The sequence below is a fragment of the Dendrobates tinctorius genome, unplaced genomic scaffold, assembly GCF_039654945.1.
Source record: "Dendrobates tinctorius isolate UK_male_01 unplaced genomic scaffold, ASM3965494v1 ptg000070l, whole genome shotgun sequence".
NCBI classification, from domain to species: domain Eukaryota; kingdom Metazoa; phylum Chordata; class Amphibia; order Anura; family Dendrobatidae; genus Dendrobates; species Dendrobates tinctorius.
The window spans coordinates 16,256,589-16,279,196 of NW_027361738.1; the positions used below are offsets into that span (position 1 = coordinate 16,256,589).

At 42.5% G+C, this 22,608-nt stretch overlaps 1 protein-coding gene across 4 annotated transcripts in view; it reads left to right on the forward strand.

The window, feature by feature from the left end:
- Nucleotides 1-22,608, forward strand: part of HYCC1 (hyccin PI4KA lipid kinase complex subunit 1) — a 143,829-nt gene that overhangs the window by 111,486 nt on the left and 9,735 nt on the right. For all 4 annotated transcript variants that reach the window (XM_073581429.1, XM_073581428.1, XM_073581431.1 and 1 more), the window contains 3 exons: nt 15,580-15,696; nt 19,003-19,090; nt 19,280-19,442. In XM_073581429.1, the coding sequence (XP_073437530.1) occupies nt 15,580-15,696; nt 19,003-19,090; nt 19,280-19,442 (368 nt within the window). The remainder of the gene's footprint in view (nt 1-15,579; nt 15,697-19,002; nt 19,091-19,279; nt 19,443-22,608) is intronic.

Below are 22,608 nucleotides of genomic sequence, written 5' to 3' on the forward strand. Positions count from 1 at the left end.
CAATATGTGGTGATGCAAAAACTATTTTTACAGTAAAAAGCGTCTTTTAGCGTGCGACAGCCGCCAAACATAAAAACCGCCATAAATAGTAAATCAAAACCCCCCGTTATCACCCCCTTAGTTAGGGAAAAATAATAAAATTAAAAGAAAATGTATTTACTTCCATTTTCCCGCTAGGGTTAGGGCTAGAGATAGGGCTGAGATTAGGGTTAGGGGTGTGTTGGAGTTAGGGTTGGAGTTATAATTGGGGGGTTTCCACTGTTTGGGCACATCAGGTGCTCTCCAAATGCAACATGGCGTCTGATCTCAATTCCAGCCAATTCTGCATTGAAAAAGTCAAATGGTGCTCCTTCCCTTCCAAGCTCTGCCATGCACCCAAACAGTGTTTTACCCCCACATATGGGGTATCGGCCTACTCAGGACAAATTGCAAAACAACTTTTGTGGTCCAATTTCTCCTGTTACCCTTAGGAAAATAAAAATTGGGGGCAAAAATATCATTTTTGTGGAAAAAAAAGTTTTTTTTATTTTCATGCCCTGGCGTTATAAACTTCTGTGAAGCACTTGGGGGTTCAAAGTGCTCACCACACATCTAGATAAGTTCCATGGGGGGTCTAGTTTCCAAAATGGTGTCATTTGTTGGGGGTTTCCACTGTTTAGGTACATCATGGGTTCTCCAAAGGCAACATGACACCCGCAGACCATTCCATCAAAGTCTGCGTTCCAAAACGTCACTATTTCCCTTCCGAGCCCCGACGTGTGCCCATACAGTAGTTTTCTCCCACATATGGGGTATCAGCGTACTCAGGACAAATTGGACAACAACTTTTGGGGTCCAATTTCTCCTGGTACCCTTGGGAAAATAAAAAAATTGGTGACTAAAAGATCATGTTTGTGGAAAAAATACGATTTTTTTATTTTCATGCCTGGGCGTTATAAACTTCTGTGAAGCACGGGGGGGTTCAAAGTGCTCACCACACATCTAGATAAGTTCCTTGGGGGGTCTAGTTTCCAAAATGGTGTCATTTGTTTTCACTGTTTTGGTATATCAGGGGCTTTCCAAACGCGACATGGTGTCCGATTTCAATTTCAGCCAAAAACGTCAAATGGCGCTGCTTCCCTTCCGAGCTCTGCCAGTCGCCCAAATAGTCGTTTACACCCACATTTCGGGTACCAGCGTACTCAGGACAAATTGCACAATAACTTTTAGGGTCCTGTTATCCTTGGAAAAATAAAAATTGGGGGTGAAAAGAAAATTTTTGTGGAAAAAATATGATTTTTTAATTGTACCGCTGTACGTTATAAACTTCTGTGAAGCCCTTGTGGGTTAAAAGTTCTCACCACATATCTAGATAAGTTCCTTGGGGGGGTCTAGTTTCCAAAATGGGGTCACTTGTGGGGGGGTTTCCACTGTTTAGGTACATCAGGGGCTCTCCGAACGTGACATGGCGTCCGATCTGAATTCCAGCCAATTTTGCATTGAAAAAGTCAAACGGCGCTCCTTCCATTCTGAGCTCTGCCATGTGCCGAAACAGTCGTTCCCCCCCACATATCAGGTATCGGCGTACTCAGGACAAATTGCACAATAACTTTTGCAGTCCGATTTCTCCTGTTACCCTTGGTAAAATAAAAAAAATTGAACCTGAAGTATTTTTTTTTTTTTGTGAAAAAAGTTAATGTTCATTTTTTTTTTAAATATTCAAAAAAATTCCTGTGATGCACCTAAAGGGTTAATAAACTTCTTGAATGTGGTTTTGAGCACCTTAAGGGGTGCAGTTTTTAGAATGGTGTCACTTTTGGGTATTTTCTATCATATAGACCCCTCAAAGTGGCTTCAAATGTGATGTGGTCCTAAAAATAAAATGGTGTTGTAAAAATGAGAAATCGCTGGTCAACTTTTAACCCTTATAACTTCCTAACAAAAAAAATTTTGGTTCCAAAATTGTGCTCATGTAAAGTAAGCATGTGGGAAATGTTAGTTATCAAGTTTTTTGTGTGCCGTATCTCTGTGATTTAAGGGCATAAAAATTCAAAATTGGAAAATTGCGAAATTTTAAAAATTTTCACCAAATTTGCGTTTTTTTTCACAAATAAAAGCAAGTTATTTGAATGAAATTTTACCACTAACATGAAGTACGATATGTCACGAGAACACAATGTCAGAATCACCAGGATACATGGAAGCGTTTCAGAGTTATTACCTCATAAAGGGACAGTGGTCAGAATTGTAAAAATTGGCCCGGTCATGAACGTGCAAACCACCCTTGGGGGTTAAGGGGTTAATTATATGCCTATACACATAACGTGTCACATAGCGTGTCATAAATACCAGAAAAAAGTGACAAGTGCTAAAGATCAAATAGTGAATAAGTATATAATAAATATACATGTCAAACAAATATACATAATATTATGTGATTAAAAGACATTCTCCAAAAGTGAAAATTATTACAGAAAACAATCTTCAAGATGTCATTGCCTCAAAACATGTCAAAGTGGATAATACACATGTTATTAAAATATGCATAAACAAGTGAACATGTTACGCAATGCATAGAAATAATAAAAAATATAGAAAAAAAGGCAAATTTCTCTTGATGTGTCCATATAAAGTGAAGATAGTCCCATATGTCACTCTTCATGACCTCATAGCCACATAAACGACCAGGAACGGCACAGCAGGTTGAAAATTACGCCAACTAAAAAGCAAGAAAAACATTAATAAAAAATATTTTAAAAAAACCCAACACCCATAATAAACGGGAATAGAACATCCTATAAAAAAGACCCAAATCCGAAACTCTCATTGAGGCCCATGGGAGTAACTGTATTTAATCTATAAATCCATTGACTTTCCACTCTTGCTAAGGCTCTTGATACATCACCACCCCGTTGTCCTAGAGTAACCTGATCAATGACCTTAATCTGCAACTTACTTGTGATACACCCGTGAAACTGAAAGAAATGTCTAGGAACAGTTTTTAAAGACGTAACATCTTTTGTACCTTTTGCCCTTTCAATATCACGTATGTGTTCCCTTGTTCTGATTTTTAGCTCACGAGTTGTCATTCCAATGTAAGTCTTGTTGCAAGGGCACTGGGTGTAATAAATAACCCCTTTCGATGCACACGTGAGCCGGCAATGGATTTTAGAGGTACGAGTGCCTTGAGAATTAATAAATTCCTTGGATTTCACAAACATCCCTTACAAAAGGTGCAAGGAAAAAAGCCATTTAGTTGTGTTAAATTTGTATCATTTGTCTTTCCTTGAGATGAATAATGGTTTCTCACAAGCAAGTCCCGAAGATTATCAGCCCTTTTGGCCGCGATTAGAGGTTTACTGGGAAGAATATTTTTGAGCATGGGATCAGAATGCAAGATGTCCCAATGTCTAGAAATTATTTCTGTGAACGATTTCCACTGACAATTATAAGGGGTAATTAATCTAACACGGGACTCATCCTTAAGCCCCCGTTACACATAGCGATATCGCTAGCAATATCGCTGTAAAGTCACCGATTTTGTGACGTAGCAGCGATATTGCTAGCGATATCGCTGCATGTGATACTTACCTCCGACCGGCTCCCCCGCTGCTCATCATTGGTCGCGCGAGAACGTCCTGGACCATTCCTCGTCGGCCACTTCCTGCTGCGCCTCCTGTGGCGCCGACGAGCGAGGCGTGGAGGCGGGCGGGAGGATGTCAGGATCGATGCGTCTGACTGGTAAGTAGCGACCCCCGCTATGTCGCTGGTGAGATCTGCCTGTGTGGCCGCTCACTAGCGACCACTTAGCGATGCACCAGCGATCCATATCGTTGTCGGGATCGCTGGTGCATCGCTAAGTGTAACGGTACCCTTACTTTTGATGGATTGTTGAAACAAGAGGTCACTGCAGGGAGTCCGATTAGCTTGGCACAATGTAGATGATCAGAAGTGTTTTGTAGGACAAAAAGAAGCATAATATGTGTATGTTAGATATTCCTGAAAAATAACAACAAGGTTTTCTGATAAAACTGAGTAAAAAGATTCACAGGACCATCCTCTGGTGTCCACTTCAGTAATCCTCTGTGCCAGCTGGACAAGGGCACTTGAAGGCCTAAATCTTGGGCACCTCTTGTGACATTTATGGCCCCATAAGGTCATGAGGTCTATTGACTAGGCATCCCACAATGTCGTGCCATCCCAGTATTCCAAGAGGTGCTCAGGATGTCATCTTTCGAGTGCCAACCATGGACGTTTTTATTGGCGTGGTGAGTTCTACCTCTGAGTACTGATGTGGATAGTAAATCTTCTCAACACGATTCCTCGATATATTGTTGAAAGGGCTCTAATTTTTCAATAACTTAACCACATATTCATATAATTAAGTATCACAATAAAAGTTAAATTATTTATTTCTGGGCAATAGAAATTCTGATATTGGCAAGAGCTTCAGTTAGGAGTGACTGTGATATTATATATGACCTTTTATGTTGATGATTTATTTTTTTTTTATTTTTTTTTTGAGGATTTGTGCTGTTGCTTGTTATGGACCTGCAATCACAAACTCCTTTTTGTTTCTCACTATGTGACCTATGTAATCAACTTTTTGTATGCTACCCCTATATTGTGGACCCTAACGCCATGTTATTTGAAAATGAGTTTCCAAAGCTTTCCCTTTTATTTCATTTAAATGGGTTGGCTGTCTCTGAAATTTTAAGAAAAGAAAAACCTCCAAAATGATATTTCCTGACAGTCTCCGTAATTCTTGTTAAGTGTGGAAAAGCATTTGACCACTGCAGCCAATCACTTTATTCAACGGTGACCAAGGTGTCACTGCTGCAGCAAATGATTGGCAACAGACTTCACGTGCCTTTTCAGAAAGAATAAGAAGCGTGGCAGCAGTGGGGTTGTAATAATAATATTTTTTGTTTTATTATTTTTTCGTACTTTTGATTTTATTTTAATGTCAGGAGTGGACAGCACCTTTTTAATACAGGAAACGCAACACAAAGCTGAAGTTTTATTTACGTCCAGAAGCACTCGTTTACAGTGTAAATGCCATCTAAGTGGAAATCGGCACTGTGGTGGAGCAGTTGCTGACTGTAGTGTATTGATCACCTAACTAATTAAGTGCGGAGTCGGTCAATAGTCCTGGCAGTACTAGACTCTTCATCTCAATACATTTCAATCATCTCTGCACGCCAAGTATTAATATAGTGGCTAATGGACAGACCGGTGCTTGAAAAATAAAAAGGACCCAGCGCAGTTTAATATTCTGTGTGACTGAGCAAAGTAAAGGCCTGTTTCAGTATCTGGTGTTACGTGCTTGCAGATACAGGCAGCCCGCTTTTTCCAGCATAATAAAGGTTTGACTGATTTTAACACTTTGGATGACATTTGTGCCCATAGCATTAGTAAGCTGCAAGCTTGCGACCAAGGCTGTCTTTTAGCATAGATGAACTAAGGAAAAAGTCATTTAAATGACTATTAGCAGTCTACGTGAAAAATCGTATAAACCATTACTTATACCAAAATGTTCTCGGTGGGGGCAGATTTACTAATCCCATTTACTTTATAGAGGGTGTAAAATGAGCTAAATGTGTTACAATATCTCACACTAGATAATACATTTGGCACACTTTGGTAAGCAACTTTTATACTCATATTTTTCTAAAAAAAAAAATGTTGGCGCATTTGGAGAATCTTCTGCCACTCTCCTCTTCATGCACAGTGAAAAAAGTGTCTAAAACCCTGAATATAAATGGGGCTCATGTCAAGTTAACCAGGATTAGTAAATCTGTTAAGCTGTCAGACACACTGGCGTTTCAGAGAAAAACATAGCGGAAAGTAGTCGAGGAAGAATTTACTAGTCTGCGACGTGCATATATAAGGAGAGAGTGGTCAGTCTAGCTGAGCTGCAGGGAGAAGCCATCAAGGACATACCTCCTGGACTAGTGACCTTATCCATGGTCAATAATGATGAGCGAGCATACTCGGATAAGGTGTTATCCCAGCATGCACGAGTGGTAGTAGAGTTTTCGAGCAGACCGAAGATAATGTTCGAATTGCCTTGGTTGCGTGTCTCGCGGCTGTTCAAGAGCTGCAACACATGCACGGATTGCCTAACAAACCGGCTATACCTGCGGCTATTGAACAGCCACGGGACATGCAGCCACGGCGACTCGAACATAGTATTTGAGCACACCAAAGACGCTCTGTTACCACTCAAGGATGCTCGGATAATGCCTTGTCGGAGCACGCTCGCTCATCACTAATGGCCACTCTTTAAACTGTGTGTTTGTTTTTTTTTTTGTTTTTTTTTTTTCAAAGCCCTGCAGTGTCTCAGATCAAAACATAGGATTGTAATGCGGTAACTGGTCTCTGCATTATGCTGCCCTTTGTTCAGGCAGCTTGAATCATGTGACTGATTCCCTTTAAAGGTGTTGTCCACAACTGGACAGCCCCCTGTTTAATTTAAAATAAAAACAATGGATGCTCGCCCCTTGAAGCGGCGATGCAGCCGCTCTTGTCAAAGCAGACGCCTGCCCTGATGGAATATTATTAAATTGTTGCGAAACATCGACCGCTCTTTGGCTGCAGTGGAGTATGTAGTGCAACAATGACACGTGCACTCCGACAACACCGGTGTCCACATCGATTGGACAGCAACTACTGCAAAAAATGAGGATCCATTGTTTTTCTTACTGGGGTCCAGAATTGATTAAGCAGGAACTGTCCAGTAGTAGACAACTCGTTTGATTTATAAAAGGGCTTGAATAGCTTAAGACACTCACTGTACAAGGTGCTGCAATTTTTTCCGAAAAGCTGTAAAAAAAGATCATCAATAATACTTCCATACTTCCTGGCTATGTCAGCAGAATGCAGCCAACAGAATGGCTACTACAGAATGAGGGGCCCCCCAGTTCTAGACTGGGGGGGTACATGGTCGCACAGACTCCTAAACAAATTCATTTTTATTATAATAAGGTCCTATGAAGAGTTATTAATGGTGTTTTTTCAGTCACTGATATGTTAAAAGGTCAGAGGGGTAAGCTGTGCGCACTGCACGAGCAGATTCTAATTGGTTCTGACCGTTGGTGTGTTCCCGTTTTTTTTTGTGTGATCTGATTGGCAGCTGTCACTGAAGGCGGGGCTGACAGATGCTATATAAGGAGGGATCCGCTTGACTGGTGTCAGTCATCGTTGGATCAAGACAGAAGACAGATGGAGACCCTCCTGGAGCGGATGCTGCAGAAAGCTGGGGAGGACGACGGAGAACAGTGGCTGAAGAGATGCTTGGGAGAATCAGAGCCTCTATCAACATTGGAAGATAGAAGAGCGGTGCCTGCTGAAAGCGTGTCTAGGAATGAAGAGACGGGACCAGCGGTGGCAGAGAAGTGCGGGCAAAAAGGTGCTATAAAACCTAAGCGAAAGAGGCAGACCCTTAGCACTTACTCACAGCAGCCGCTTGTATCCCGAAAGAAGACCAGCGTTAGAAAGAAGTCACCACCTGCTGAAAATTCAAGAGCCAGGTCCTGCTGTCCTGTACGTCATAGGGCGGCATCGGAAGATACAGCTCACCGTGCCAGCGAGTCTCTGGGACGCCGGGGGAGATGTGGCCCTGGCTTCAGTACAGGCAGGGCAGTCTTCGATCCAATTGTCGCATGAGACCGGAGGCAGCGATGAAGATGGATGTGCTGCAGCGGCTGGGGCCTGGCACGTCATCGATTCCTCTGAGGATGAAGAAGCGCCGGCTTGAAGGAAAGAAGTTTGGCGGCGCCAGTGTCCTCCACCTCAGGAAGCATCAAGTGCTGAAGAGGATTCTCCTGCTGAGAATCTTCCCCTGGACCGGACGAGTGAGAGATCTTATGATTTACCTGTATTGAGTAGGGACAATAGAATATCTAATTTTAAGCAGGATTTACTGAAGTTTATTAATGACAGCCTAGAAGAGCCTGAGTGTGGGAGTAGCAGGGAGGCTGTTCGCCCTGTGGGTGGGTTTAGGGAACCCACACCCAGAAAGAGGGTGGGGGTCTCTGAATGCTGCCTTAAGGAGGCTTTAGCATGTGAAATTTCGTCGTTAGGCTTTCTCTTTAGTACTGTAAAAGATAAAATTTGTATTCTTGAATATGTTGATATTTTTTCTTTGCTGCCTGTCAAGGAACCTTTTGTTAGGCAGGAAAGAATGGACGATAAGATGGAGCAGGATGAGAAAAGGTAATTATCAACTAAATCTTTTAATAATTGGGTGCAATCCTTTTGCATTTATGCGGCAGTCCTGGGTGAGAAGCATCCTTCCTTCTGCTCAGGACTATTCCAACATTTGGATATTGTACTAGAGGCATACCGCAATTTTGGCGGTATGGCCTGGTGCAATTATGATGAAATGTTTAGACAGAAGCTTTCCGTTCATCCCTCTTTAAAATGGGGTGTTAAAGATGTAGGATTATGGATCAATCTTATGATACCCCAGAGGAGTAATTTCACCAGACAGAATGCACCAGGATTAATAAATAAAAAGGGTTTCTGCTTCGCATTCAATGAGACAACATGTAAATGGATGAGCAACTGTCGTTTTCGACATGAATGCTCTTTCTGTGGGGGATCGCACCCTATGTCGAAGTGCTTCAAAAAGAGCTTGGTACCATGTCAGCAGCAGCCAGGTTCCAGGGAACTTCTTTTTAAAGGCATCGACGCCAGTGAATCTGGAAAGAATGCGTCCTTGGCTTGACCTATTCCCAAATCGGGACAAAGCTGAGCTGATTGCTCAAGGTTTTGCTGTTGGCTTCTATGTGCCTGAGTTCTTGGGTTCTGGCTGTTGCTGGGTTGAAAATCTTTCCTCCGTAAAAACTTTTGAAGAGGTGGTGAATACGAAAATTGTAAAAGAAAGAGTTAGGAAGAATGTCTGGCCCCTTTTCATCTCCTCCTTTTAAGAACTTTAGGCTGTCCCCGCTAGGAGTAGTACCTAAAAAAGAATCTGGTAGCTTTTGTATCCTACATCACCTTTCCTTCCCTGAGGGTACATCTTTGAATGATCAGGTTGATGAGGATCTGGCCTCAGTAAAATATGCATCATTCGATCAGGCAATTGATTTGCTGACTTCTTGTGGAAAGGGAGCTTTGTTAGCAAAAACGGACATAAAATCGGCATTCAGATTGTTACCAGTTGACCCAAAGGGCTTTAATTCGTTAGGTTTTCAATTCAGAGGTAGTTTTTATTTTGATAGAAGCTTGCCCATGGGTTTTTCGCTATCGTGTCTATACTTTGAAGCTTTTTCTTCGTTTTTGAATGGGTACTACAGCAGTTAGGTAGGGCGGTGTGCTGCATTACTTAGACGATTTCTTATTTATAGGTGAAGATGGTTCGGATGTTTGCTTGAGGTTACTAAGGAAGTTTAAAGAAATTTCAGAATGGTTGTGTGCCTTTGGCAGAGGAAAAGATGTTTTTACCTAGTACCTGCTTGGAGTTTTTAGGAATAACTATAGATTCTTTGGCTATGGAGTGTAGGCTTCCTCTATTTAAAATTCAGTGTCTGCGGACTCAGATTTTGCAGTTGGTAACTAAAGAAAAGACGACTTTAAAAGAGCTTCAGTCTGTTCTTGGTTCATTGAATTTTGCTCTCCGTATTTTACTGATGGGTAGGGCGTTTATGAGAAGACTTTATGATGCGACAATAGGGGTAAAATCTCCTAGGTGTCACATTAGACTTAATTCTGCTATGAGGGCAGACTTAGAAATGTGGTTGGAATTTCTTAGATCTTTTAACGGTCGCAGTTGTTGGCAATCTGATTTTTCTTCAGCGGAGGCTTTACATCTGTTCACCGATGTTGATCAAAGTCTAGGTTATGGTGCCTTTTTTGATGGTAAATGGTCTGCTGCAGAATGGCCAGGCTCATGGGTCTGTAATAAGGTAACTAAGAATGTAATTCTTTTACAGTTGTATGCTATTTTAGTGGCACTGACACTATGGGGTCCTCTTCTTAAGAACTTGAGGATCTTGTTTCTTTCGGATAACCGAGGAGTGGTGTTGGCTTTGAATACATTGTCTTCTAAGTGCAAAAGGGCATCGAAGCTGCTCAGGCATTTAGTGCTGTTATGTTTAAGGCTGAATGGTTGAAAGCTCGCTATGTGGAGGGTTTTAAAAACGCTGTGGCTGATGCCCTTTCTCGCCATCAGTGGGAAGCCTTTCATTCGCTGGTTCCAGGAGCCGAGACGGAAGGGACGCAGTGCCCGGAACATCTTTGGGATCTTAGTCAGTAGATAAACAGTCGCACTCAAGTGTGGATTAATCTTGCAAAAAATCCTGAAGATTTTTGGATTTTTATTTTATTTCAAATGCATCAAATAGTGTAACACCGCAGACAAAAGAAGTATCCAAAATGTGGGTATAATGTCGTAATCCAGGATATGAGTATACTATGGTTACGTTTCGACCTACTAGGAGGCCTTTCTCAAACCATACTCAAGTAGTGTCAAGAAAAAGATTAATTAGAGCATTTTCAGAAGTCCCAAACAGGGGCTGATGGCATGGGAGCAGCCTGGACCTGCGGTGTTGTCATCTTTGGGATCTTGTCTGGGAGTAATTCCGGCTTTGATTAGGAATTCGCTGTCTTCAGATACATGGGCTGGCTATTCAGCCGCATGGAAAGCTTGGAAAGAATTTTGTAGCTCTATGAATGTAGATTATAGTAAAAGTAAAGTGGACACGGGCTCAGAAAAATTGTGTCAAAAATTGAATTAGTCACAAGACAGCTCATAAACAAACAAAATACTAATCCTAAAAATATGCTTTATTATTGTACGTTAAAACCATAACACTCGCAAAATACCACACAAAGTGTATGCTGATCCAATTAAGAGCTCTATTCACACTGAAGAAGGGATTGGGGGATAGGTGGCCTAATTGCCCCTGTATGGCCCTCAAGTTTCCCCTGCCTATCAGCGGAGGTTGGCACCCTCTTGAATCGCAAATGGCGCCCTCGCTCCACGATGGCTGTCCCTTATTAGCCCTGTTAAATGCTACTCTTCAGGACAAAATTAAATACCAATAAGACAAAAGATGGTGGCCACACAAATTGCCAATCCTATACATATAATAACCATATATCATCCCACACCAACAAAATAATCTAAATGGGGAGGGTGAAGGGTATGCAAACAGTAACCGATAAGCAAGCCTGTTTATTTTAAGGGGGAAAAAAGGGAATTTGGCCTATATTCCCTATTTAAATAATATAATAAATATAAATAAATATTTAAATAGGGAATATAGGCGTACCCTTCACCCTCCCCATTTAGATTATTTTGTTGGTGTGGGATGATATATGGTTATTATATGTATAGGATTGGCAATTTGTGTGGCCACCATCTTTTGTCTTATTGGTATTTAATTTTGCCCTGAAGAGTAGCATTTAACAGGGCTAATAAGGGACAGCCATCATGGGGCGGGGGTGCTATTTGCGATTCAAGAGGGTGCCAAACTCCGCTGTTAGGCAGGGGAAAGTTGAGGGCCATACAGGGGCAATTAAGCCACCTATCCCCCGATCCCTTCTTCAGTGTGAATAGAGCTCTTAATTGGATCAGCATACACTTTGTGTGGTATTTTGCGAGTGTTATGGTTTTAACGTACAATAATAAAGCATATTTTTAGGATTAGTAATGTGGACACAGGCTTAGTTTTTGTTAACTCCTTACTTGCAAGAAATTTGGGTGTATCCTCCATATCTAAGATGTTAGCAGGAGTTTCCTTTTTCTTAAAGTTATATGGAGAAGATTCTTTGCTTAATTTTTTTCCTATAAAGCAAGCCCTCAAAGGATATAGACGCAGCTCAGCTAAACCAGATGCTAGGCGCCCAATGTCTGTTAATTTATTGCATAAATTGTCTATAATCTTGCCCGATGTATGTTTGGATGAGTTTGAAACCTTTTTGTTTAGAGCAGCCTTTTTATTGGCTTTTTTCGCAGCTTTAAGAATTGGAGAATTACCGTATCTTTCGCTTTGTAAGACGCACTTTTTTTCCCCCAAATTTGGGGGGAAAATAGGGGTGCGTCTTACAATGCAAACATACATTTTTTGGGCTGCCGCTGCGGGTGTCCATTACTTGCCGCCACCGCGCTGGGTCCTCCGGGTGCTGCCGCCGCTCTGTGTCCCCCCGGTGCCTGCCGCCGCCACCGGGCTCTGTCCCGTGCTGCGTGGGGGTCTCTGCCGTTCCATCCATGCCTGCGCAGTGGCTTGCTTCCTGGAAAATGGCCGCCGCGCAAGCGCAGATGGAGATCTCGGCACTGAAATCTCTGAAATTTCTGTGTCCCCCGGCGGCAGGCACCGGGGGACACAGCACGGTGGCGGCAGCAGCACCCGAGGGACCCAGCTCGGCGGCGGCAGCAACAGCACCCGAGGGACCCAGCGCGGCGGCGGCAGCACCCAGAGGACCCAGTGCGGTGGCGGCAGCACCAGGTACAGAGTGGGCGACAGCACGCCGGGGACAGAGTGGGCGACAGCAACCCGGGGACAGACCGGTAAGCAATAAGACGCCTGGATTATAAGAAGCACCACCATTTTATTAAAAAACGTTTTTTCCTATTTTTCTCCTCAAAATTTGGGGTGCGTCTTATAATCCGGAGCGTTTTATAAAGCGAAAAATACAGTAATGTGTCTAAAAAAGAATGAGGTCTTGGGACTGAGGGCCAACGACATTAATAGTAACAAAAATTTGTTTATTCAATCAAAAACCGACCAGTCAGGTAAAGGTTCCTGCATCAAATTGAATGCGCTGGATAATAAAAATGTTTGTCCTGTGTATAATACATCCAGATGGTTATCTGTAAGACCTGGAATCAGCGGTCCTTTATTCATTCATAAACATGGAAATTTTGCTACGAAGTTTCGATTTAATGCAGTCCTTAAAAATAGCTTGGGTAAGTTGGGTCTGTCTGATCTGAAGTTTTCTTCTCACTCTTTTCGGATCGATGCAGCTACCGAAGCTGCGAGATCGGGATTGAGTGAAAATCTGTTCAAACGTCTGGGAAGATGGAACTCGAATAGATATAAGTTGCATGTAAGACCTCATCTCATTATTTAGGACAAATATCCATTTTTAGGTCCGCATGTTATCTGGATTGTGGGCCATTCTTATATTCATTGGGCCCAGAAGAGGGCATCCAAGAGATCTTACTCCGAGAATTTATCTTTTGACAAAGACAGTTTTCATATATTTTGGCATGGTGTGAGAGGTTTAAAGTGGGTGAATACCGTTATCGAATTAAAAAAATTAGCTTTTATTTGGCCTAATTCAAATTTAATTATTCTACATTCTGGGGGTAATGATTTGGGTACAGTAAAACCCTGGATCTTCTTTGGGAAATGAAGAGGGATTTATCCCTGATTAAATCTTGGTTCCCATCGGCCAGCATAGCATTTTCAGAAATAGTTCCTATGCTGTGCTGGTCTGGAAAGGATTGTAAATTTTTTGAAAAAAATCAGAAAAAGGATTAATAGAGCCATGGAAAAGTTCACAAGGAGTTTAGGTGGTTTTTCTTACAGGCACATGGATCTCGAAGGATTTTCTTCAGGTATTTTCCGAGCTGATATGGTTCATTTAACAGACATAGGACTGGATATCTTTAATTTGGGTTTGCAGCATTTGGTTGAGAAATGGCTGTGATGTGTTGGTTTTTCTTTGTAGGGGGGGGGCCAGGTCCAATAATTTGACCCTGGCTGTTGGGATAATCGCCCAGCTCTTGCTGGGTGGAGTTGGTCGTTGGATGTTTTTAATGGTGGATTTTATGAGTATTTATGCTTTTTATATGTTATATTAATATTTATTAAATTATTTATAGTAACTCTTAATAAAAACACATCACGGCCTATTCTCAATCCATATCTTTGTGTCTTGAGTATTTATTTTGTTATGTGAATGTGTGAGTCTTGTGCTACCATGAGGGGCCCCCCAGTTCTAGACTGGGGGGGTACATGGTCGCACAGACTCCTAAACAAATTAATTTTTATTATAGTATGGTCCTATGAAGAGAGTTATTAATGGTGTTTTTTCAGTCACGTATATGTTAAAAGGTCAGAGGGGTAAGCTGTGCGCACTGCACGAGCAGATTCTAATTGGTTCTGACCGTTGGTGTATTCCCGTTTTTTTTTTTTTTTGTGTGATCTGATTGGCAGCTGTCACTGAAGGCGGGGCTGACAGATGCTATATAAGGAGGGATCAGCTTGACTGGTGTCAGTCATCGTCGGATCAAGACAGAAGACACCCGCCCACCCGCCCCAATGTTCTGTTAATTTAATTGTCGTGATGTTTATATTAGAGGGATAATCGCCCAGCTCCTGCTGGGTGGAGTTGGTCGTTGGATATTTTTAATGCTGGATTTTATGAGTATTTATGCTTGTTATATTAATATTTATTAAATTATTTATTTATGGTAGCTCTTAATAAAAACACATCACGGCCTATTCTCAATCCATATCTTTGTGTCTTGAGTATTTATTTTGTTATGTGAATGTGTGAGTCTTGTGCTACCATGCATGCTATTGACAGCCTTTTCTAATCATGAACGGGATCATGCCACAGGCTGGCAACATATTTAGAACCTTCACTCTAATTTATATCTGTAATTTCTATGTAACTCCTCCTCATGTACAGCACCATGGAATCAATAGTGCTCTCAAAATAAATATTTGTAAGAGATTCTGAAGTAGAATTTTTACCAGTACCCTGAATACCTAAGAGGGTCCATAGCACCTTCTGCACTTTAGACACCAGTATACAAAAAAAACATTCTCGGTGGAGGGCCCCATAATCTTGTTTACATTGGGACCCTCATGTTATACCTATTGGCTTAGAGACCAATTTTTAAAAAATCCTTTTAAGATTTTGCCCATCTTGATATATGCACTATAGTTGTGTTAGACCAGTGGTCCCCAACCTTTCTGACCTTGAGAGCCACATTCAGCTGGTGAGAGAGTCGCGAGCCACATCCACCTCCCATCCCCCTCAAAGTAGTGTCAACCAAAGCCCCCATTACAGGTATAATGATAACCAAAGCTTTTCCACAGAAATCACTCCAAAGCAGTACACCGAGATCCAAGGGTTCCCACAATGCCCCCATTCAGTATTCTCCCATCAAGGACTCCCAACACACTGTCACATCCAGCTTCAAGAACCTCCTCTCTCAGGTAGTACCATCCTCCAGCGTACCACACCTAAAACATCTCTAAACCCCAACACAGTATATGTGCATCCAGATCTGCTCTTCTGTGCAGGGCTGCTCACATAATTCACCATTTTGAGATGTGCTCTTCATACCTGTTTGCTAGACCTGGAGCTAATGCACCAAGCTATCAGACAGCTGCGAGCCACAATTCATGGGACCTCGAGCCACATGTGGCTCCCGAGCTACAGGACCCCTGTGTTAGACAATGCTTGCATACAAGAGCCTTGAACCGAATAGATGGTGATCCATCATATACATTGGTGCCACAACGGAAGGACACAAATTATAATTTTTTTTTATTTCATTATTTTTTCTTTTCTTAATTGTTTTTTGTTTTTTTTGTGCCTAAAGTGAAATGTGTTGCTAATACTGTTTTGCAGGCTCTGTGTATGTGGATATCCTCGACAACATGCAAGAAAACTTACTGGGGTCAGGAACAGAATACCAGTGTCCTCCGAGTTTATGGTGCAGCTTCTGACTGGCATTTACTACTCATTGTAAGATTACACCTGTGTGGTATTATCTGCTTTTTATGAATTCTATGTTCAAGTATTTGGTCTCCTACCCATGATTAGCTAAGGAGTCATGTATATTCCTGTGTGGGCCCTTTTTCTCTACGCTGATGAACATCTGAATACTACATGATTAGAATAGATTAGATTTGTTTGTGTCCTATATGGTACAGTTATTTGAAATAGCTGTGGCGATTGTGTCCTTCCTTTTTTTTTTCCCTTATTTTACTCAAATTTTAAATATAGTAATTGGCTGATTAAAGTTGTGAAAAGTAGTCTACAACGTTTAGGCGTGTCCAGTTGCCATATGTGCCCTGAATTCTCAGTCTTGAAATGTATCTAAAGACCACATTCACTCAGAGAAGGAAAGTGTCCGTCTGGCCTTCGTCGGCTCTTTGTTGCTTTGTGGTATAGCACAGCAGACTGTTATCTTCTATGCAGTGTATGTTGTTTTTTTTCCCACAATGGGAGCCTATAAGTGATGGTCCTGACATGTACCACCAACAGTCACTGTAAAACGTTGTCTTCCATGCACCGAGCTCCATTTAAAGAGGATCTTTCACCTCTTAGAAAAGTTTGTGAATTAAAAGGAGGACAAAATACAAAACTTCTCATATATGATAATTATGAAAACTACAAATATTCTCTCTAATTTTGGTAATAACTTTGGCCCTTTAAGAATGGAAGGCTGAAGTTGCGTTATCCCGTCACCGTTTTGGCGGCTGCGTGTGACTTCCTCTTTCTGAGCAGGGAGATGCCTCTTTGGATGGAGACAGGGTGTGTGCAAAAGGGGATCAAGGGAGATCTATAATGCTGTATTCCTTCATGCTTTGTAAGAAGAGATGTAAGATGGATTCCTGTGTGTTGTAAAGTGGCAGGAGGAGGCTAGAAAAAGAAACTGGGCTCATTTCTGTCACAGCATCTCTCTTCTCTCTTGTGACTGTATAGTATGTAGTGAGATAATCATATTAACCCTTTACAGGCATCAGATTTCCTCTTTTTTTTTTTTTTTTTTTTATTGGCATTTTGCAAGCAGCTCCTCTAGCAAATTAACCCTTTACAAGCAGCTGTTTCATACTCCTATATCTGGACTGCATAAAGCACAGTGAAATCATATCACATAGCATATAAATAATACTATATAGAAAGAAGTAAAGTTCAGGCTCTAGGCAGGTAAATTCTACGCTAATTTCCATTTTGCCGATTTGCTGTCCATTTGGATGCATTAGTGAACTACAGGAATAAAGAGCAGGGGTGGGGCCGTTTACAGCCCTCGATGACCTTGTTATCCGGCCCTCCCGAGGCAGATTCCCGAGGACCGTAGCTTTTGGGCCAGCAGCTGTTTTTTACCGGCTGCTGGCTCTTTATTTTCTTTTTGCTCTGTGAGCACGTGCACGCAACGTTCACTACTGAGCGATGACGCGCGTGCAATGAAAGGTTACATCTTGACACCAGTGCCAGCGTCAGGATGTACTTTGTGGGCGGAATTAGCGCGCGATTTGTATGACCCTCAAAGGATGGTACGAATAACCCAATGGCCCTTGAAAGAAAAAAGGTTCCCCTCCCCTGTTGTAGCGTATTTGTGATTTCTCTTTTGGTACATATATGAGAAAAATAAGTAAATTCTCGCATTGCATTCTTCGGCAGTATAAGTCAAATCAGCCCAAAACTCTATGTAGCATTCATATGCTGTGTAGAATCCACTTCCCTCACCCCCCACAGCTGGCATTTTCCAGATCTCACCAGATTTTACCTTCGCTCTGGTGAAATTAAAGTAAAACTTGCGTCCCTGTAATACAGAATGAAGCCATCTCCTTTGCGAATTACATATATAGGAGAAAATTCTCCTCGTCTCAGTTACCATCACTTTTTGTTTGACTAAGGCTGGTATCACACTAGCGTTTATTCGATGCAGCGCACGGCGCCGCTAAGCCCCACCCCCTGCCGGCTCCCTGCCCGCCCCATCCCGTCATCACCGCCTACTATCGCACATGGACGCTTGCGATCTGCGCACCCTATCTTTAGCATAGGGTGCGCTGGCCGTGCGCTAGTAGGATTTTGGCGTCCGCTGCGCACCTTTGAAGGTGCGCGCCAAACGCAGCATGTTGCATTTTGGCGCGCACGGCGCACCTTCAAAAGTGCGCAGCGTATGCCAAAATCCTACTAGCACATGGCCAGCGCACGATCTGCGCACCCTATGCTAAAGATAGGGTGCGCAGATCGCAAGCGTCCATGTGTGATAGTAGGTGGCGATGACCGGATGGGATGGGCAGGGAGCCGGCAGGGGGCGGGGCTTAGCGGCGCCGTGTGCTGCGTCGAATAAACGCTAGTGTGAAACTAGCCTTAATCGTGTCTGTGTTTTAAGGCGTTTGTTTTGATCAGTCCAGCAAAATTACCCTTGAAGACCCCAATGATGGAGATGGGGGTCCGTAGGGTTTCCGGCATTGTGTCTTCCCTTTTTGTCAGTTCTGTAATGGAGGATCTTTTATAAAGCTTGTAACACAAATATGAACATGGTTTCATAGATTTCAAAAATGGGGTCTCTTTTTAATAGTGCTGACTAAAAACCTGAATATAAACGGCAATCTGTTCCGGAACAAATGTTTAATATATCAGATTTTTTTTTTTTATTCTATTGCTGTAAAGACATGAAAAGTAAAGAAAGTATTGAAACCATGGCAACCAGTACGCAGGTACCCACAACCAAAGATGGTAGCGTTTAAGCCATTAGGAAAGGAACAATTTTCCGTCCTACACCCACCTCTCCTTATTTTTCATGGCTATAATGTAACCAAGGCCATAAGCAGGGGGCGAAGGATGCGTCGTGTTCAGTGTAAACTGTGCGTCTCAGATGTGGTATGATCAAGTAAACCTGAATTAACTGTTTGGTGCCACTGTTTTTCCTTAGGAATATGACGCGCGTCCTGACATTTTGTGTATTCAGCAATAACGGCAAATTTCTGGGGCTGTGAATGAAACCATTTTGCAGTATTTACCTCATTCTATTCTATGAATCTGTTACACTTCTGAAAATGCCAAATCTAATCTGAAGGAGAAGATGGAAGTCTTGAGCAGGGCAGTGGAGTCGGAACCCATTTTGGTGGAGTCGGTGTCGTGGAAATTGAGGAGTCGGAGGTTTGGCTTACCGACTCCACAGCCCTGGTCTTGAGATAAATTATACTATACGTGTCTTCCTATTACTTTGCTTGGCAGAAGTGATGATATTATAGCTGTAAATTGGAGATATCTTCTATTATTTCTTGGCGTTAACACATTCCTGTCCCTTCATAGCTACAATGGAGAATGGGACGCAGCACGTAGAGCGCTGGACGATGTTCTCTACAGAGCACAGCTGGAATTATTCCCAGAACCGCTGCTGGTATGTGTATGGATTAAGGGATTATTTTTCTTGCTGGAAACGTTGTTAATCTCTACTTTCATCAGTTCCTCCCGGCACCATCATCTTCATCAGCACCAATACATGCTGGATATTCAGGACTATAATTTGCTGATATTATCATGCACATACGTATCAGTCTGCTAATGTTGAGCTTTTTGTGTCCTTCAGGTTGCCAATGCAATAAAGGCTTCATTACCACAAGGAGCCATTAAGGGGGGAACTAAGGAAGGCACTAAATGTATTCAAGTGGAAATTGCCCCAACGTCATCCCGGATATCTAGAAATGCTGTGACTAGTATGTCTATACGGGGTCATCGGTGGAAGAGGAATGGTGAGACTTTATTTTTTTCTCTTGGAAGAAATCTGGTTTCTTATACATTGCGCAGGCATTTTTTTTAAAGACTATGGGTCCTATCCATCAAGATGATTTCAACAGAATTCCGGCGTAAAACAACTTGAAATCTCCAAACTTTTTTTCTGCAGCTTAAAGATGCAGAAAAATGTTTTGAGTTTTGACATTTTTTTTTACGCCAGCCCGGGCCAGTTCCGCCTATATTTACCAAAGTGGAAGGAGCTGGCATGGGACATGGCCAATCATGCCCAACTAACGAATGACCATTTGCGCCTCTGTGGTGTAAATTTATCCCGAAAGGTACTCCAGTCCCTGAGTGGAGTAATGTGTCTAGTGCTGGCACACAGCAGCTTAAAAAATGTGCCCAATTAATTAAGATGCCTGTGCAATTAAACGCATCTTACGACAGTGCACGGTATCAACACTGGCATGGAAAACTTTGCCCACATTACGTTTTACACTTAAACCCCCATTCTGTATAATATATCCATATCACTTTCAAACCACGTTTCACCATCAGCTGGTCTGTCCGTTGTATAGTGAATAATAAAAAGCTTCCTCAGCTGTGAAACCTATGTGAGAAAGCCACGGATCAATAAAATGCAGGATCTTCAGAATGAAATGTCTCCTAGATTCAGCATGTTTCTTATTAGCCGGGAATAAGACGACCATATTAAATTCTGAGACTAGGTGAAGACGTCGCTTCTCTAATACCCTTCATTGCCAAATATTTCTTTGCCGAAAGCAAGGCTCCAAGTGTAGAGTATTATTTTTACAAGCATTTTACCTTTTATAATAGATATAGCCATTGCTAAACGGTACACGTGGTAATCTATCATGTAAATTAAATATATCCATACTTTTTTTTTTTTTTTTTTCTTTGCCTTCAGTTGCAGGCTATGCTTTTCATTGTTTCAGTCGTTTACTTCCTCCCTGCCGAGAGAGAGCGAGACAGAGAGATAGATTGGTAGGTAGGTAGATAGTTAGGTAGGTGGGTTGTAAGTTATCCAACCAATATAGAGCTGTTAGTAATGTTAGTTGGTTAATAAAATCCTGTGATCACTGCAGGATTAGCGCTGATCCAGGCAAGAAGTGTGAGGGGAACCAGTAGCAAGGGTAAGTTACTGTAATTTAGACTGTTCCATAGATAACTTTTGAGCTTTAAAGGGAATATGTCATCCATTTCATTCTGCCTGAACCACGTGCAGCATGAATCAGATTCTGGCTACGCGTTTGCACCTACAGATGTTTTTACTCTGAAATGCTACGGCTTTTAAGAATAAACCTACTTTGAGAAGCAGGCCGGGGACTATGTCTCAGGTGACTAGTCCGACGTCGCTCCCCAGACGGGGTTTTCTCCTTCCTTCCAATCTTTTTGACTGATGGGTCTTTCCCCATTTACGCACATGAGGAGAGACCCATCAGTGAACTAGAGTGGGGCATGGAGAAGCATTTTGTGTGAAGCTTACTTGCCCACATACCTGGTTCTTGCAGCATGAATCTGATGACTGGTTCTGTTTTGCGGATAAATCCTCACGTGTACTGCACATATGGAAGTTATTTTTCACTGAAGATACTCGAACTCCCAACCATCTTCCTATCTCGCATGCAAAGCCTCAATTTCCATACACCGTTTAGTACTGAGAGCTATTATATCAAAATGGTCCTTTTTATAAAAGTACACTAAATAAGCCTCAATTTACCTGGAATCAGTGCACTTAAGAGCGTGCAGATGTTTGGAGACAGAAAAGAGCATCACTTAACCTTCATATAAGAGCATAATGAGCGTTGTTAAAATTGATCTGTTTCCATCCCCTTCCTGAGGCATTGTAGCAGATCGGCTAATCGCGTGATAATTCAGCTATGTGTTATTTCATTCAGGCAAAATTATTATTGATGCCTGCGATCTGGAAAGTAAATCTCTGCACGACATGGCTCACTGTCTATGCTATGTGCTGGAGGAAGTGGAAGTTACATTATCCTGTGTGATCAATAATACAGGCCACAGAATTCTCCTTAATCTACAGTTGTAGGAACCTCATCTTGACAAAGGGGCCTCTAATGGATTTTAGAGGGGACCTCTCCTACTCTATTCATTTCTTACTCTTCTTTTACAGGTCCAAAAATTGCTGAACAAGTAAACATTTATATAATGTATATCCCTTACTGACAAGCTAACTCAACCTCTGCCCACTGAGCCTGAATGACAGCTCTTCAGTGTCTCCTCTGCTGCTGAGGTCTCACATTGCTAAGACAAGCTGCAACTGTCAGTCAAGGTGGCCGACACTGAATGCGCTTTGGTCTCACTCCGTAGCTGAACTCCTAAAATACTCCTCCTAATATCAGGATTTTAGAGCCAATCTGAAATGGATTTTCAAAGTAAATACAGCGGTCCCATCAGGTCTAAGTGATCTACAGTATTTAAAGGGAATCTGTCACCCCATTTTTCAAGTATCAGGCAGCCGACACCGCCATCAGGGGCTTATCTACAGCATTCTCTAATGCTGTAGATAAGCCCCCGATGTAACCTGAAAGATAAGAAAAAGGAGTTACATTATACTCACCGGGGGGCGGTCCGGTCTTGGTCCGATGCGTGTTGCGGGCCAGCGACTCCCTTCTTCTAACGGTGATGTCCTCTTCTTTGCTGCCTGTCGTGGCTCCTGCGCAGGTGCACTGCTCTGTTGAGGGCAGAGCAGAATACTGCAGTGCGTAGGCACCGGACTTTTCCCGGCACCTGCGCACTGCAGTACTTGGCTCTGCCCTCAACAGAGCAGTGCACCTGCGCAGGAGCCACGACAGGCAGCAAAGAAGAGGACGTCCCCATTAGAAGATGGGAGGGACCGGACCGTGACACCCTTCGGACCAAAACCGGACCGCCCCCCGGTGAGTATAATATAAAGGCCCTTTTACATTTAGCGATGCACCAGCGATCCAACCAGCGATCCGACCCAGTCAGGATCGCTGGTGCATCGCTAAATGATCGCTAGTGAGCTTTCATACAGAAAGATCTCACAGCGATGCAGCAGCGACGCAGCGCACGATACTTACCATTCACACACAGCGATCCTGCGTCCTCCCGCCCGCGTCCAGCGTCGCTCGTCGTCACAGCAGGAAGTCTCAGCAGGAAGCGCCCGACGAGAAATGG